Below are 16,466 nucleotides of genomic sequence, written 5' to 3'. Positions count from 1 at the left end.
AATGTGATTGACAGGAAATGGGTGTTACTGGGCGGAAACACGGCGTTTCAGGGGCGTGTGGCTGAAAACGCTACCGTTTCCGGAAAAAACGCAGGAGTGGCCGGGGAAACGGTGGGAGTGCCTGGGCGAACGCTGGGTGTGTTTGTGACGTCAACCAGGAACGACAAGCACTGAAATGATCGCACAGGCAGAGTAAGTCTGAAGCTACTCTGAAACTGCTAAGTAGTTAGTAATCGCAATATTGCGAATACATCGGTCGCAATTTTAAGAAGCTAAGATTCACTCCCAGTAGGCGGCGGCTTAGCGTGTGTAACTCTGCTAAATTCGCCTTGCGACCGATCAACTCGGAATGAGGGCCATGGTTTTTTTTGTGGTTTTTTTTGGGGGGAATAGCAGATCTATTTATATTAGAAGGGATTAGGTACTTTTTTTTTTTTTTTTTTGGAGGCACAAATATTATTTATAATTTTTTTAAAATATTATTATTATTATTTTTTTTTTATATTGCTGGAACGGTACAATCCGAAAAAAAAATTGCGTGGGGCCCCCCTCCAAAGCATAACCAGCCTCGGGCTTTTCGAGCTGGTCCTGGTTCTAAAAATGCGGGGAAAAAATTGACAGGGGATCCCCCGTATTTTTAAAACCAGCACCGGGCTCTGCGCCTGGTGCTGGTGCCAAAAATACGGGGGACAAAAAGAGTAGGGGTCCCCCGTATTTTTAACACCAGCATCGGGCTCCACTAGCTGGACAGATAATGCCACAGCCGGGGGTCACTTTTATGCCGTGCCCTGCGGCCGTGGCATTAAATATCCAACTAGTCACCCCTGGCCGGGGTACCCTGGGGGAGTGGGGACCCCTTCAATCAAGGGGTCCCCCCCCCCCCAGCCACCCAAGGGCCAGGGGTGAAGCCCGAGGCTGTCCCCCCCCCCATCCAATGGGCTGCGGATGGGAGGGCTGATAGCCTTTTGTGATAATTAAAAGATATTGTTTTTTCCAGTAGTACTACAAGTCCCAGCAAGCCTCCCCCGCAAGCTGGTACTTGGAGAACCACAAGTACCAGCATGCGGGAGAAAAACAGGCCCGCTGGTACCTGTAGTACTACTGGAAAAAAAATACCCAAATAAAAACAGGACACACACACCGTGAAAGTAAAACTTTATTTCTTACGTCGACACACACATACTTACCTATGTTCACACGCCGACATCGGTCCTCTTCTCCATGTAGAATCCAGGGGTACCTGAAAAAAAAGATCAATATACTCACCTCAGCCATGGTCCAGAGATACATCCACGTACTTGTAGAAAATAACAAACCGCAAATACCCGACCAAACGGACTGAAAGGGGTCCCATGCTGACACATGGGACCCCTATCCCCGAATGCAGAGAGACCTGTCAGTGACAGCTGTCACAGAAAGGTCTCTATAGCCAATCAGGAAGCGCAACTTCGTTGCGCTCATCTGATTGGCTCTGTGCGTCTGAGCAGACAGCGCATCGCACAGCCCAGTCCATTATATTCAATGGTGGGAACTTAGCGGCTAGCGGTGAGGTCACCCGCCGGTCAGCGGCTGACCGGCGGGTGACCCCCCCGCTAGCCGCTAAGTTCCCACCATTGAAAGTAATGGAGCGGCTTTGCGATGCGCTGTCACATCACAGACAGCGCACAGCCAATCAGATGAGCGCCACGGAAGTAGCGCTTCCTGATTGGCTGAAGGGACTTCAGTGACAGGAGTCACGTAATGTCCCGGCATTCGGGAGAAAGGGGTCTGATGTGAAAGCATTGGACCCCTTTCTAGTCCGGTATGGATCGGTGTCCGTTTTTTTTTTTTGCCAAGTACGTGGATTATCTCTGGACCTGGATGTACCTCTGGACGCTGGAAGGTGAGTATAATTTTTTCACAGGTACCTCGGATCGTCGGAGACCGTGGCAGTCGGCGTGTCAACATAGGTAAGTATGTGTGTGTCGGCGTATGAAATAAAGTTTTACTTTCACGGTGTGTGTGTCCTGTTTTTATTTGGGTATTTTTTTTCCAGTAGTACTACAGGTACCAGCGGACCCGTTTTTCTCCCGCATGCTGGTACTTGTGGTTCTCCAAGTACCAGCTTGCGGGGGAGGCTTGCTGGGACTTGTAGTACTAATGGAAAAAACAATATCTTTTTATTATCACAAAAGGCTATCAGCCCCCCCATCCGCAGCCCATTGGATGGGGGGGGACAGCCTCGGGCTTCACCCCTGGCCCTTGGATGGCTGGGGGGGGGACCCCTTGATTGTAGGGGTCCCCACTCCCCCAGGGTACCCCGGCCAGGGGTGACTAGTTGGGTAGTTAATGCCACGGCCGCAGGGCACGGCATAAAAGTGACCCCCGGCTGTGGCATTATCTGTCCAGCTAGTGGAGCCCGATGCTGGTGTTAAAAATACGGGGGACCCCTACTCTTTTTGTCCCCCGTATTTTTGGCACCAGCACCAGGCGCAGAGCCCGGTGCTGGTTTTAAAAATACGGGGGATCCCTGCCCAATTTTTCCCCTGCATTTTTAGAACCAGGACCAGCTCGAAGAGCCCGAGGCTGGTTATGCTTTGGAGGGGGGACCCCACGCCATTTTTTTTTCGGGTTTTTCCCGTTTTTTCCCGTTTTTTAAAATCGCGGCAAAATCCGCCAAATCGGCCGATTTTCGCCCGCGATTCTGGCGAATCCGTTTTTCATTGAATATGGTGAATTCCGGAAGCCACCTTCCGGAATTCACCTGGCGAATTTAGTCGAATTAAAAAACGGCGAAAAATTGCCGCGATTCGCCGTGAATTGCATATACCCCTATAACCTTGATTCAGCTATTATTTACATTTTTTTCTGATTAAAAAGAATAAAAATTTTGGGGCCATTTTTGGAAAAGCTATTAGCCAGTTAAGTGGTTAAGAAAACATTGCATCATGTTGTTGAAAATCCCAGCATACCATTTTCCTCCTCTGCACAATCATACTGTATATAAGATGTAAAAGTATTTATACTACTGTGCAGAAAAATGATTAAAGGTATTGTTTTTCGTTGGTGTGCTTTGGTCTAATGATTTATACCATTTATTAAAACTCATGCAGACCACAGGGTTTACGTAACTCAAGTGTATATTTATGACCATAATTGTAAGAATACCTATTGATTGTAGACCTTTTTAGTGGACATTTATAGACCGGATACCAGTATATTGGAACCGTCAATCACCAGGTCGTTAAGTATTGTGCAGAGGGTGGTACTTTTCTTAGCCTAACCACCCCCCAGTCCCGCTCTCTTTTTCTCGTCCCCTGTCTTGCCCCCTTCCTCGTCTCTATCTCACTCCCCCTTTATATCCACCTATTTTGTTTGTTTCTCTCTCTTCCCCTCCTTTATCTCACCCTCACCCCTCTCTTATTCTCTCTCTCCATGCTTCCCTTTGTACTTTTTCCCTTATTCCCCCTCCTTTCTCTCTCATTTTCTCCACCATGTTTTTGTAGGGTACAGCTACAACAGCATCGGAACCTCAGATTCTCAAATATTTAGATTTGATATACATTTAGCTGTCAGTTGCAAGTGTGTCAGATGTCAAGGTGCTTTTTCTCTTCAGCAATAACGACAGTGACCACGCAAACGGTCTTGCATGTGATTTTATGAAGTGAGGGGTGGGTAAATGGCTTGTATAGCTGCACAAGGGTTGGATTAGTTAAATACTGAAGATTTGAAAAGAACTTTCAATGTTTTGCTAGTTTACAACACACCTTCAGATGTCAATACACAAAAGTTATTGATCTAAAAATGAATGGTACCCACACCCATAATTATTAAAATGTGAAAACTGTCAGCATCACTTCAGATAGTATAAATAAAAATGATAGTGCAAACACTATGTAAAAATGAATGACTGCCGGCATGTAATTGTTTTCTAGGTATTCGGCTCTCACGCGTTCTTATTTAACAGTTATGTTGCTCAACCTGCACTTCAGTCACACCATGGATTTCTGGCTAATACCTCTGCTCTGGTAGGGGGGATCCAGGAGACAGTCGCTCTGTAGTGCACCACAGAACTGCAGTGCCTGTGAGCGTGTAGCCGGGAGTATACAGCTGCATCCAGCTGATCTCGGTGGCGGCCGCGGTTTGGAGGTACTATAGCGCAGTGATAAATGGTTGGTCGGTCATGCTTTGTCATTGTGCAGTGGTGTGAAGCAGTAGGCCGGACCGGATAGGCTCGCGGGATGAATTTTGCCCACCCCTAGTGTACAGAGTGATAGGAAAATAATTCTTCTTATTCATCAAATTGTTATGCTAAATATTTTGGAACAAATTTCTGGTTATTTTGAAATGTCATTGCTACCACTTCCATTATGTCATTTGTCATTTAGGATTACTGTTGTGTTTTAGGCTTACTGGTCCATTAATATAGTCTTGTGTTATATTAAACCTGCATTTCTGGCCAGCTGGAGCATTGGCTTAGAATGAAAACTTCATGTAAGCTTTTTACTTTCAGGGGGGAGGGGGTTATTTAAAAAAACAAACTTTGTAGATAGTGGTGTTTTGTATTTAAAGCACAATCTGCCACTGCGAACACAATAGCTCTGTCTCCATATCGTATTCAAAACACTTGTAATCACAGTTTCTCTGACGTCCTAGTGGATGCTGGGGACTCCGTCAGGACCATGGGGATTAGCGGCTCCGCAGGAGACAGGGCACAAAAATAAAGCTTTAGGATCAGGTGGTGTGCACTGGCTCCTCCCCCTATGACCCTCCTCCAAGCCTCAGTTAGGTTTTTGTGCCCGTCCGAGCAGGGTGCAATCTAGGTGGCTCTCCTAAAGAGCTGCTTAGAAAAAGTTTTTAGGTTTTTTATTTTCAGTGAGTCCTGCTGACAACAGGCTCACTGCAACGAGGGACTTAGGGGAGAAGAAGTGAACTCACCTGCGTGCAGGATGGATTGGCTTCTTAGGCTACTGGACACCATTAGCTCCAGAGGGATCGAACACAGGCCCAGCCATGGAGTCCGGTCCCGGAGCCGCGCCGCCGACCCCCTTGCAGATGCCGAAAAGTGAAGAGGTCCAGAAACCGGCGGCAGAAGACTTTTCAGTCTTCATGAGGTAGCGCACAGCACTGCAGCTGTGCGCCATTGTTGTCACACACTTCACACCAACGGTCACGGAGGGTGCAGGGCGCTGCAGGGGGCGCCCTGGGCAGCAATGAGAATACCTTGTTCTGGCTAAAAAATACATCACATATAGCCTCTGGGGCTATATGGATGTATTTAACCCCTGCCAGGTCTCACAAACTCCGGAGAAGAGCCCGCCGAAATAGGGGGCGGGGCCTATCTCCTCCGCACACAGCGCCATTTTCCTGCTCAGCTCCGCTGCGAGGAAGGCTCCCAGGACTCTCCCCTGCACTGCACTACAGAAACAGGGTAAAACAGAGAGGGGGGGGGCACTTTTTGGGCGTTTTTTGATATATATTAAGCTGCTATAAGGGAGACAACACTTCTATAGGGTTGTTCCTATATATTTATAGCGCTTGGGTGTGTGCTGGCAAACTCTCCCTCTGTCTCCCCAAAGGGCTAGTGGGGTCCTGTCTTCGATAAGAGCATTCCCTGTGTGTCTGCTGTGTGTCGGTACGTGTGTGTCGACATGTATGAGGACGATGTTGGTGTGGAGGCGGAGCAATTGCCGGTAATGGTGATGTCACCCCCTAGGGAGTCGACACCGGAAGGGATGGCTTTGTTTATGGAATTACGTGATAATGTCAGCACATTACAAAAATCAGTTGACGACATGAGACGGCCGGCAAACCAGTTAGTACCTGTACAGGCGTCTCAGACACCGTCAGGGGCTGTAAAACGCCCTTTACCTCAGTCGGTCGACACAGACCCAGACACGGACACCGAATCTAGTGTCGACGGTGAAGAAACAAACGTATTTTCCAGTAGGGCCACACGTTATATGATCACGGCAATGAAGGAGGCTTTGCATATCTCTGATACTGCATGTACCACAAAAAGGGGTATTATGTGGGGTCTGAAAAAACTACCTGTAGTTTTTCCTGAATCAGACGAATTGAATGAACTGCTAATTTCAAAGAAGTTATTGGCATTATATCCTTTCCCGCCAGAGGTTAGGGCGCGCTGGGAAACACCCCCTAGGGTGGATAAGGCGCTCACACGCTTATCTAAACAAGTGGCGTTACCGTCTCCTGAAACGGCCGCCCTCAAGGATCCAGCGGATAGGAGGCTGGAAACTACCCTGAAAAGTATATACACTCATACTGGTGTTATACTGCGACCAGCCATCGCCTCTGCATGGATGTGCAGTGCTGGGGTGGTTTGGTCGGATTCCCTGACTGAAAATATTGATACCCTGGATAGGGACAGTATTTTATTGACTTTAGAGCAATTAAAGGATGCTTTTCTTTATATGCGAGATGCTCAGAGGGATATTTGCACTCTGGCATCGAGAGTAAGTGCGATGTCCATATCTGCCAGAAGAAGTTTATGGACGCGACAATGGTCAGGTGATGCAGATTCCAAACGGCATATGGAAGTATTGCCGTATAAGGGGGAGGAATTATTTGGGGTCGGTCTATCGGATTTGGTGGCCACGGCAACAGCCGGGAAATCCACCTTTTTTACCTCAGGTCCCCTCCCAACAGAAAAAGACACCGTCTTTTCAGCCGCAGTCCTTTCGTTCCTATAGGAACAAGCGGGCGAAAGGACAGTCATATTTGCCCCGAGGCAAAGGAAAGGGTAAGAGAGTGCACCAAGCAGCTTCTTCCCAGGAGCAGAAGCCCCCCCCCCGGCTTCTGCAATGCCCTCAACATGACGTTGGGGCTTTACAAGCGGACTCAGGGGCGGTGGGGGGTCGACTCAAGAATTTCAGCGCACAGTGGGCTCACTCACAGGTGGACCCCTGGATCCTGCAGATAGTATCTCAGGGTTACAGGTTAGAATTCGAGAAGTCTCCCCCTCGCCGGTTCCTAAAGTCTGCTCTGCCAACGTCTCCCTCAGACAGGGCGACGGTATTGGAAGCCATTCACAAGCTGTATTCTCAGCAGGTGATAGTCAAGGTACCCCTCCTACAACAGGGAAAGGGGTATTATTCCACACTATTTGTGGTACCGAAGCCGGACGGCTCGGTAAGACCTATTCTAAATCTGAAATCTTTGAACCTGTACATACAAAAATTCAAGTTCAAGATGGAGTCACTCAGAGCAATGATAGCGAATCTGGAAGAAGGGGACTTTGTGGTGTCCCTGGACATCAAGGATGCTTACCTGCATGTCCCAATTTGCCCTTCACATCAAGGGTACCTCAGGTTCGTGGTGCAAAACTGTCATTATCAGTTTCAGACGCTGCCGTTTGGATTGTCCACGGCACCTCGGGTCTTTACCAAGGTAATGGCCGAAATGATGTTTCTTCTGCGAAGAAAAGGCGTATTAATTATCCCTTACTTGGACGATCTCCTGATAAGGGCAAGGTCCAGGGAACAGCTGGGGGACGTAGTAGCACTAACCCAAGTAGTGCTGCAACAGCACGGGTGGATTCTGAATTTTCCAAAATCTCAATTGACCCCGACGACACGTCTGCTGTTCCTGGGAATGATTCTGGACACGGTTCAGAAAAAGGTGTTTCTTCCGGAGGAAAAAGCCAGGGAGTTATCCGAACTTGTCAGGAACCTCCTAAAACCAGGGAAAGTGTCTGTGCATCAATGCACAAGAGTCCTGGGAAAGATGGTGGCTTCTTACGAAGCGATTCCATTCGGCAGATTCCACGCAAGAACTTTTCAGTGGGATCTGCTGGACAAATGGTCCGGATCACATCTGCAGATGCATCAGCGGATAACCTTATCGCCACGGACAAGAGTGTCTCTTCTGTGGTGGTTGCAAAGTGCTCATCTGTTAGAGGGCCGCAGATTTGGCATACAGGACTGGGTCCTGGTGACCACGGATGCCAGTCTGAGAGGCTGGGGAGCGGTCACACAGGGAAGAAACTTCCAGGGAGTATGGTCAAGCCTGGAGATGTCTCTTCACATAAATATACTGGAGCTAAGAGCGATTTACAATGCTCTAAGCCTGGCAAAACCCCTGCTTCAGGGTCAGCCGGTGTTGATCCAGTCGGACAACATCACGGCAGTCGCCCACGTAAACAGACAGGGCGGCACAAGAAGCAGGAGAGCAATGGCAGAAGCTGCAAGGATTCTTCGCTGGGCGGAAGATCATGTGATAGCACTGTCAGCAGTGTTCATTCCGGGAGTGGACAACTGGGAAGCAGACTTCCTCAGCAGACACGATCTACACCCGGGAGAGTGGGGACTTCATCCAGAAGTTTTCCACATGATTGTGAACCGTTGGGAAAAACCAAAGGTGGACATGATGGCGTCTCGCCTCAACAAAAAACTGGACAGGTATTGCGCCAGGTCAAGAGACCCTCAGGCAATAGCTGTGGACGCTCTGGTAACACCGTGGGTGTTCCAGTCAGTGTATGTGTTTCCTCCTCTGCCTCTCATACCAAAAGTACTGAGAATTATACGGCAAAGGGGAGTAAGAACGATACTCGTGGCTCCGGATTGGCCAAGAAGAACTTGGTACCCGGAACTTCAGGAGATGCTCACGGAAGATCCGTGGCCTCTACCTCTAAGACGGGACCTGCTTCAGCAGGGACCGTGTCTATTCCAAGACTTACCGCGGCTGCGTTTGACGGCATGGCGGTTGAACGCCGAATTCTAAGGGAAAAAGGCATTCCGGAAGAGGTCATTCCTACACTGGTAAAAGCCAGGAAGGAGGTGACTGCACAACATTATCACCGCATTTGGAGAAAATATGTTGCGTGGTGTGAGGCCAGGAAGGCCCCCACGGAGGAATTTCAATTGGGTCGATTCCTACATTTCCTGCAAACAGGATTGTCTATGGGCCTCAAATTGGGGTCCATTAAGGTTCAAATTTCGGCCCTGTCGATTTTCTTCCAGAAAGAATTGGCTTCAGTTCCTGAAGTCCAGACTTTTGTAAAAGGAGTACTACATATACAGCCCCCGGTTGTGCCCCCAGTGGCTCCGTGGGACCTTAATGTAGTTTTGGATTTTCTCAAATCCCATTGGTTTGAGCCACTCAAATCGGTGGATTTGAAATATCTTACATGGAAAGTAACCATGCTACTGGCCCTGGCTTCAGCCAGGAGAGTGTCAGAATTGGCGGCTTTATCGTATAAAAGCCCATATCTGATTTTCCATTCGGACAGGGCAGAACTGCGGACGCGTCCTCATTTTCTGCCTAAGGTGGTGTCAGCGTTTCACCTGAACCAGCCTATTGTGGTGCCTGCGGCTACTAGCGATTTGGAGGATTCCAAGTTGCTGGACGTTGTCAGGGCATTGAAAATATATATTTCAAGGACGGCTGGAGTCAGAAAATCTGACTCGCTGTTTATACTGTATGCACCCAACAAGCTGGGTGCTCCTGCTTCTAAGCAGACGATTGCTCGTTGGATTTGTAGCACAATTCAACTTGCACATTCTGTGGCAGGCCTGCCACAGCCTAAATCTGTCAAGGCCCATTCCACAAGGAAGGTGGGCTCATCCTGGGCGGCTGCCCGAGGGGTCTCGGCATTACAACTCTGCAGAGCAGCTACGTGGTCGGGGGAGAACACGTTTGTAAAATTCTACAAATTTGATACCCTGGCTAAAGAGGACCTGGAGTTCTCTCATTCGGTGCTGCAGAGTCATCCGCACTCTCCCGCCCGTTTGGGAGCTTTGGTATAATCCCCATGGTCCTGACGGAGTCCCCAGCATCCACTAGGACGTCAGAGAAAATAAGATTTTACTTACCGATAAATCTATTTCTCGTAGTCCGTAGTGGATGCTGGGCGCCCATCCCAAGTGCGGATTGTCTGCAATACTTGTACATAGTTATTGTTACAAAAAAAAAAAAATCAGGTTGTTATTGTTGTGAGTCGTCTGTTCAGAGGCTCTTACGTTTGTCATACTGTTAACTGGGTTCAGATCACAAGTTGTACGGTGTGATTGGTGTGGCTGGTTTGAGTCTTACCCGGGATTCAAAATCCTTCCTTATTGTGTACGCTCGTCCGGGCACAGTATCCTAACTGAGGCTTGGAGGAGGGTCATAGGGGGAGGAGCCAGTGCACACCACCTGATCCTAAAGCTTTATTTTTGTGCCCTGTCTCCTGCGGAGCCGCTAATCCCCATGGTCCTGACGGAGTCCCCAGCATCCACTACGGACTACGAGAAATAGATTTATCGGTAAGTAAAATCTTATTTTTTGCCATGTACAGTATTTGTCATTGGATTTGTGAGGAATTGTACCACTGTGCCTTCCTTTGTGATATAATAAAGAGGAAATCATACTAAAGTGATAAAAGTTTAATATCAAAATACAAATAAACCACAAATATTTCTCATTTTAGTTTGCTTTTTAGGGTGACTTCATTATACCTATTATTGCCTTAATGCATCTGGGCAGACAGGAGAAATTAGTTTTTATAACAAGCATTGTTAAAATTCAGAAGAGGAATGCACCATGATGATGGCCTGTATGGGATTGAATTCTTAATAATGGGAACTATAGTCATTTGCTAATCGGTTTACAGACATGTTTTTTTTTACAGCGTTTAAACTCAGCTTTGCTCTTCTTTGTTGACATGAAGCTCCTTTGACACAACTTTGTGGTGAAAAAGAAAAACATCTTAGAAAAGTAGTGATTTGAACTTTACACCTTCCAAATCAGGCAGGTCATGACGTTCCCTATCATCTTAGCCAAAAAAAAAGCTGTCTCATGTTAATCAGCGTGATGTGATCACTTGAAGCAGTCATTTTCAGCACCTTCTAATTTAGCAGCGCTGGTAGTTTTCTTTGTTAGATAATAACAGGCGAGAGATGATATAAATATGTGCCATGTGACAATATGACTGGTGTCTCACATGTGCCTGTGCTTTCTTACAATTGCAGGAGGCAGTCAAGGCTGGCAAAGGTGTGACTGCAGCAACTGACCTGTGCTGTTACCATGGAGACAAAGCTCTGGAGAATTTACATTGCTTCCCTCCCTCAAAGGCCAGATCTGCCTTAGAGAACATCGTACATGCTGTGACTAGATTTCACTGACACTGTCCTCAGCTAAATGTTGCTGCTTATTTTTATTGTATTTTATGTTATTCTAGTAAATCTGAATATTGTGGACTGGAAAATTTTGAATGGTCATCAATGGGCTAGATTGCATCACTATTTTCATTCATAATATTGCGTTGGGTGTACATCCTATTCCTTTCTTGTCTGAATTGCTAAAGATAAAAATAGAATGAGAAAAAAAAAAGGTCAAACCGTTTTCTCTTGTCATGCCAGAAGCATACTTGAGGCAGAACAAGTAGAAATAATTAATGAGGTGTGCTGCAGTGACCTCAGCAAATGGCCAGGAAATAAGCCCTTATTGATTTGGACATAACCAGGGATGGCGCCAGTGTGGTGGCCTGTGGTTTTCCTGCTCTGGGGAGGACAGAAGGGGCGGGGTTTTGCAGGTGTCGGTAGGAATTCTCTCTTCTAAACGACAGTAAGTTCCTGATAAGCATGCAGTGTGTGCCCACATCAAGGACACTCCTCGGTACCAAGAAATGTGAAACGGAGTCATCCGAAATGTGCACGCAGTATGTGAATATTGTTAATTAAAAATGAACGCAGTCCTGTTTTAATAGTATTCTGTTGTAGACAATACTGCTTTCACAATCTGCATTATATAATGCTACAAATGTGTTGTAAGCTTTTGCAATATTTATTTGTAATGAGAGATGTACAGTATTCTGACACATAAATGAAGAGCCCTGTCTGTAATGTTCACCTGAATGTCTGTAACATAAAATATATCTTTTTTACATTTATTAACGAAATGTACTCCTTTTAAATTATACATTTTGTTTCGAATAGCAAAACTGGTTCACTCATTATTATAAAGTGTATGGGATTTCCAGACAAAATATGGTATAAATTGTGAGAGTAATTGTAATGGTAAAGTAACTAAACTAAAGCCACTGACATTTCAGCAGCAGCATATGCTATATGCAGTGATGATTACTGAAATAATATCAATGAATTAACATTTGCATATAGCCAAGTATTGAACAGTGTACTCATTCTACTGTACAATACAAAGAAAGGTTTCAGAACAAAATGTAAAACATACATTAGCAAAAACTAAAACTCATTTGTCACAACTTCGAAATTAGGCTCAGATTTATCAAACCTTGACGAGTGATAAATTGCACGGTGATAAAGTACTAAAAATTCAGCTCCTTACTTCCATGTCTCAGGCTGTGTTTGAAAAATGACAGGAGCTGGTTGGTTGGTGCTTTATTAAAGTGCAATCTATCACTCTCCAAGGTTTGATAAATATGGGCCTTATTTTGAAAACCACAGAGATGATCAGCATAATAGTAACTGTCAAATTCCAGGAGAAGCGTGTCTCACCCGTACGTGCTGCTTTTTATACAGATTTCTAATAATATAAAGTTCCCCTGTGAATGCTCTGGCATCCAGAGAATACCAACCAGATTTATGAAATAAATGAACGTGTATTTAAAAAGTGTATGGGGATATTTTTTTTTCTGTTTTGTTTTTGAATGAAGTCTTTAAAATAATTCCTCTGGGTAAGTAAATAATAATCTTTAGCTTGTCAAACCCAGGCAGATTCCAGGCTGAAATATACAACACATTGTAATTGCCTGTTTTCGCATCATGTCTGTACCATAGCTTTTAATCTTTGTTAACTTTTCTCAGAGAGAAAAATTAAAATTTCAGTATTTTATCCAGCTGGACTTCTACTTGTACATAATGAATCTGAAAGAACAGATTTCATTTGTTTTTAATGGTCACGGTGACCGTGTATCTGAAAATGTTTTCTAACCTTTGACAGATTAAACAACTCTCAAAACTCCAGTGACAGAATATAAGGTAATCACAAACTCGGAACTCGAGCCTGTCTCTGTTTTGTTCATCGGAGATGTTTTTTGTGGTTTGCATGCATGCAATGTGAGAACAACGTTGACAAGAAGGCTGAGTTTACACAAATTATCTAGATTGAGACTCAGCTACCTTTCTTCCTTCTGTGCTGTAATTACAGCCCAATCTGAAGACAGCTAGCACAGCAAACAGATTTCATTACATCGCTCACTTAGACACTTGAAGTAAAGTTATTTCAGTCAAGTTCTCTTTTTCCCAATTCTCCCTTCCTTTCACCTACAGAGCATATAGCTGGTCACCAAGTTATTTCACTTGTTGCATACTAATGATTAGGGGAGGACTTCTGTTTTAACGAAGTAGCATGCATCATTGTTTACAGACATCTGTGCAGTGTGTTCTGCTCATTTACTGTATAAAAGATGTTACAGTATTTTTTCACTTAGTTTTTTTTCTTGTTTTGGTTGGTGTATTTTTATTTCACTCAAGACCTCAAATATTTTTATTATGAAAATAATGTCAAGCCTCCAAACCTTAGGGTAGTTCCAGTAGAATAACACAAGCTTAAAAAGAAGCCCATATTGACATTTTGAATTCCAAAGTGCTAGAAGGTAGTGGTTGATGTGGGAAGACATAGCAAATTAAAGGTTTCTCTCTAGAGATATAACTCTGTGTATTTCCTGTCTTAAACTATATACCTGTGCGCTAAAGTGTTCAACCATATTTGACTAGTACAAAAGCACTGTGAAAGTATTCTGTCTTGTTACCATGGATACTGAGATAATAGCCCACAGAGAATTATATTTTACTTATCAAGAAATCATTACATTGATCTTGGAAACACACATTACAATTGTTACAAATGTCATAAACATGAACAATTTCTGTAAGCCAACTTTTAGAATAATATTTGACAACCCTGTGAATAAGAAAAAATACATCACATACATTTTTACAAGCAGTATATATCCAGAAATGTTTTGCAACAAACACACCAGCTTTTTGCATTTGTGAAGATTTACAGATAAAAGGGATGTTGTTAAAATGTACCTGAGAAAATAAATTACAAAATGGTTAAATAGGAAGTGACAGATAAGTATACAATTTAAAAGAGTTTTATACACAAGTTTATGTATAGCATGTGGAGTTTTTGTTTCTTTTTTTATCTTTGATGTGATATTCAAATTGAAATGTAATTTCTTTATAATATGTATTAATAAAATACAAGTTTGGGGAATTTACTGTATCATCAACAAACTTTCTTTGCTCTAGGGAAATATGACTGGCAGCCAAGCAAGAGCTACTGGGTAGGGGTGTAGTATTGTATGCCGGCGGCCGGGCTCCCGGCGACCAGCATACCGGCGCCAGGAGCCCGACCGCCGGCATACCGACAGCGTGGCGAGCGCAATTGAGCCCCTTGCGGGCTCGCTGCGCTCGCCACGCTGCGGGCATGGTGGCGGTAGCGCACCACGCTATTTATTCTCCCTCCAGGGGGGTCGTGGACCCCCACGAGGGAGAATATCTGTCGGTATGCCGTCTGTCGGGATTCCGGCGCCGGTATACTGTGCGCCTGGATCCCGACAGTCGGCAACCTGAAGACCACCCCTGGGTAGGTACCAAGCCTTCAGAAAACTATTGCAGCAGGGATAGAAATCAAAATATAAAAACTACACTTTCCTCTGTATGCAGCACACATAATAATACAACCATCAAATTGAAAACAGAACTGTAACTGAAAGATCAATGACAAAGATCTACCCACACTTGTAAATCAAGCGACACTGCAAAATTTTGCTACGTTTCGCCTCCTTACATGCTGTTCTATGGTCTTTTCTATTTGTGCCTACTTGAGATAGCACAAAAATCAATATTAATGCCAGGCTTATAGCTAATCTTGGAGTACTGTATGCGTCTTGATTTAATGTCACCCCACTTTCAATAAGTAATAAAAAATCCACGAAAACTACAAGGAGAAGGGAAGATGATCACTGGTCTTTGGAGTCCTTCTGTAAACTTTGCTTCTTGGTCATTCCAGCAGAAGCTATAACCCATCATATGTCCTAGCTTTCAGTTTCCATGGTGTTCAGCACTAAGTCTCACTCTGGTCTTCAGACACGGACTTTTAATCTAGTCTGTGGTTCTCATGCTTCAGGGTGGTGCTTCCTCATCATGTTACCAATTTGTACACTCAACTCTCAGGGACTTGACTAAGGCACTGCAACAAAGGAGCCTAATCACTGGAGATGCAATTAGCAATGGCTTCTATCCTTGAGTATTATTTTTTGCTGTCTATAGATCCCTAAATCCCAGCACTGCTACTAGAACTGGAATGTTCAATTTAAACCCTAGATATGTAAGAGAGTGTGTTATAGCAGTAACTAACTTTGGCCTGTTTACTGGATCATAGCCTGTGATACGGCAAGGCGCATAAGTACACGTCCGTATGTCTGTCTGTTATTACCCAGTTTTGTTCTATTACTGTTGTTCCAATTGTAAAGCGCATCTGAATATGCTGAGCTATATAAGAAACTGTAAATAAATAATCTCCTTGCTGGACTGATTAGCGGTATTTGAGATGCGCTCGTATCTTTTTCCCACAATGGGCCTGATTCAGGTTGGATTGCAATTCGCTATCCAACCACAAAAATGACTAAAAGGATGCGGGCGCCCGCAGAAAATGCAAATGCCTCTGCCTGTCTATCAGGCAGAGGCATTCGGTGGGGACAACGCTCCATTTCTTAGGCGGAGATGGAGCATTGCTGGGGCGTGGCTTCAAAACGGGAGCATGGCGGCACTAACAGTGGGCGTGGCGGGGGCATGATCGGGGCAGCTGCGTGATGTCACACGCAGCCGCTGCGATCAGAAAGATGTCGGCAGGAGGCTACCCCATTTTTTGCGATCAAGCAGTAATTGCAGTGCGATCGCAATTTATACTTGGTGGGGGGAGTTTCGGTCAGCATGCTGGGCGGTCTTGCCTGCGATGGGTGGTCCCAGCATGCAAACTCAAGGATTGCAAATTCTGCTTAGCAGAATTTGCAATCCTTACTGAATTAGAATGAAACCTAGTGCGGTGGTGCCAGAGGCTATTCAGCCTTGGATTTTATTTGCTAACTAACAAGCTAGCCCACCGCACCTTTGGAATATGGTTAGAGATCCCTTTTTCCTGAGCTGCACCAGTCACTTTACTTAGACACTTTAGATTGTGTTATACACCTTTTTGTATGTGTATTTGTATTTTATGTTTTTATGATGTTATGATTGTGATGTTGAAATAAATTATTAACCTCCACATACCATTTGATTGTGGATATCTATCCCATTGGTACACGGAGTACTGGGTTAATATTACCTCTTTAATAAGAAGTCATTTATAAGGTTTCCGCGCCAGTGGTACCCTCTACATAATTCATTGGTTTATCATAGAGTTTTGGAAGACTTCTTATGTGAGAGACTTTCACCTGCCCCAACTTCAATCATGGGGTGCACCCAATCATCATGTGATTCCCAGTCCACTACCTGTGT

The 16,466-nt window shown here is 44.9% G+C and overlaps 1 protein-coding gene across 3 annotated transcripts in view; it reads left to right on the top strand.

Moving 5' to 3' along the window:
- The window catches only part of PDSS2 (decaprenyl diphosphate synthase subunit 2), a 574,604-nt gene extending 561,808 nt beyond the window's left edge, over positions 1-12,796 (top strand). For 2 of the 3 annotated variants that reach the window (XM_063917071.1, XM_063917070.1), the window contains exon 9: positions 10,950-12,796. In XM_063917071.1, the coding sequence (XP_063773141.1) occupies positions 10,950-11,102 (153 nt within the window). In that variant the 3' untranslated portion in view covers positions 11,103-12,796. Of the gene's footprint in view, positions 1-10,609; positions 10,729-10,949 lie in introns of all 3 variants that reach the window. The other variant, XR_010176032.1, reaches the window with a different exon arrangement.
- The last annotated feature ends 3,670 nt before the right edge of the window (positions 12,797-16,466 follow it).

The sequence above is a fragment of the Pseudophryne corroboree genome, chromosome 4 (genome assembly GCF_028390025.1).
Source record: "Pseudophryne corroboree isolate aPseCor3 chromosome 4, aPseCor3.hap2, whole genome shotgun sequence".
Classification (NCBI taxonomy): Eukaryota; Metazoa; Chordata; class Amphibia; order Anura; family Myobatrachidae; genus Pseudophryne; species Pseudophryne corroboree.
This window is presented reverse-complemented; position numbering and strand designations above follow the sequence as displayed.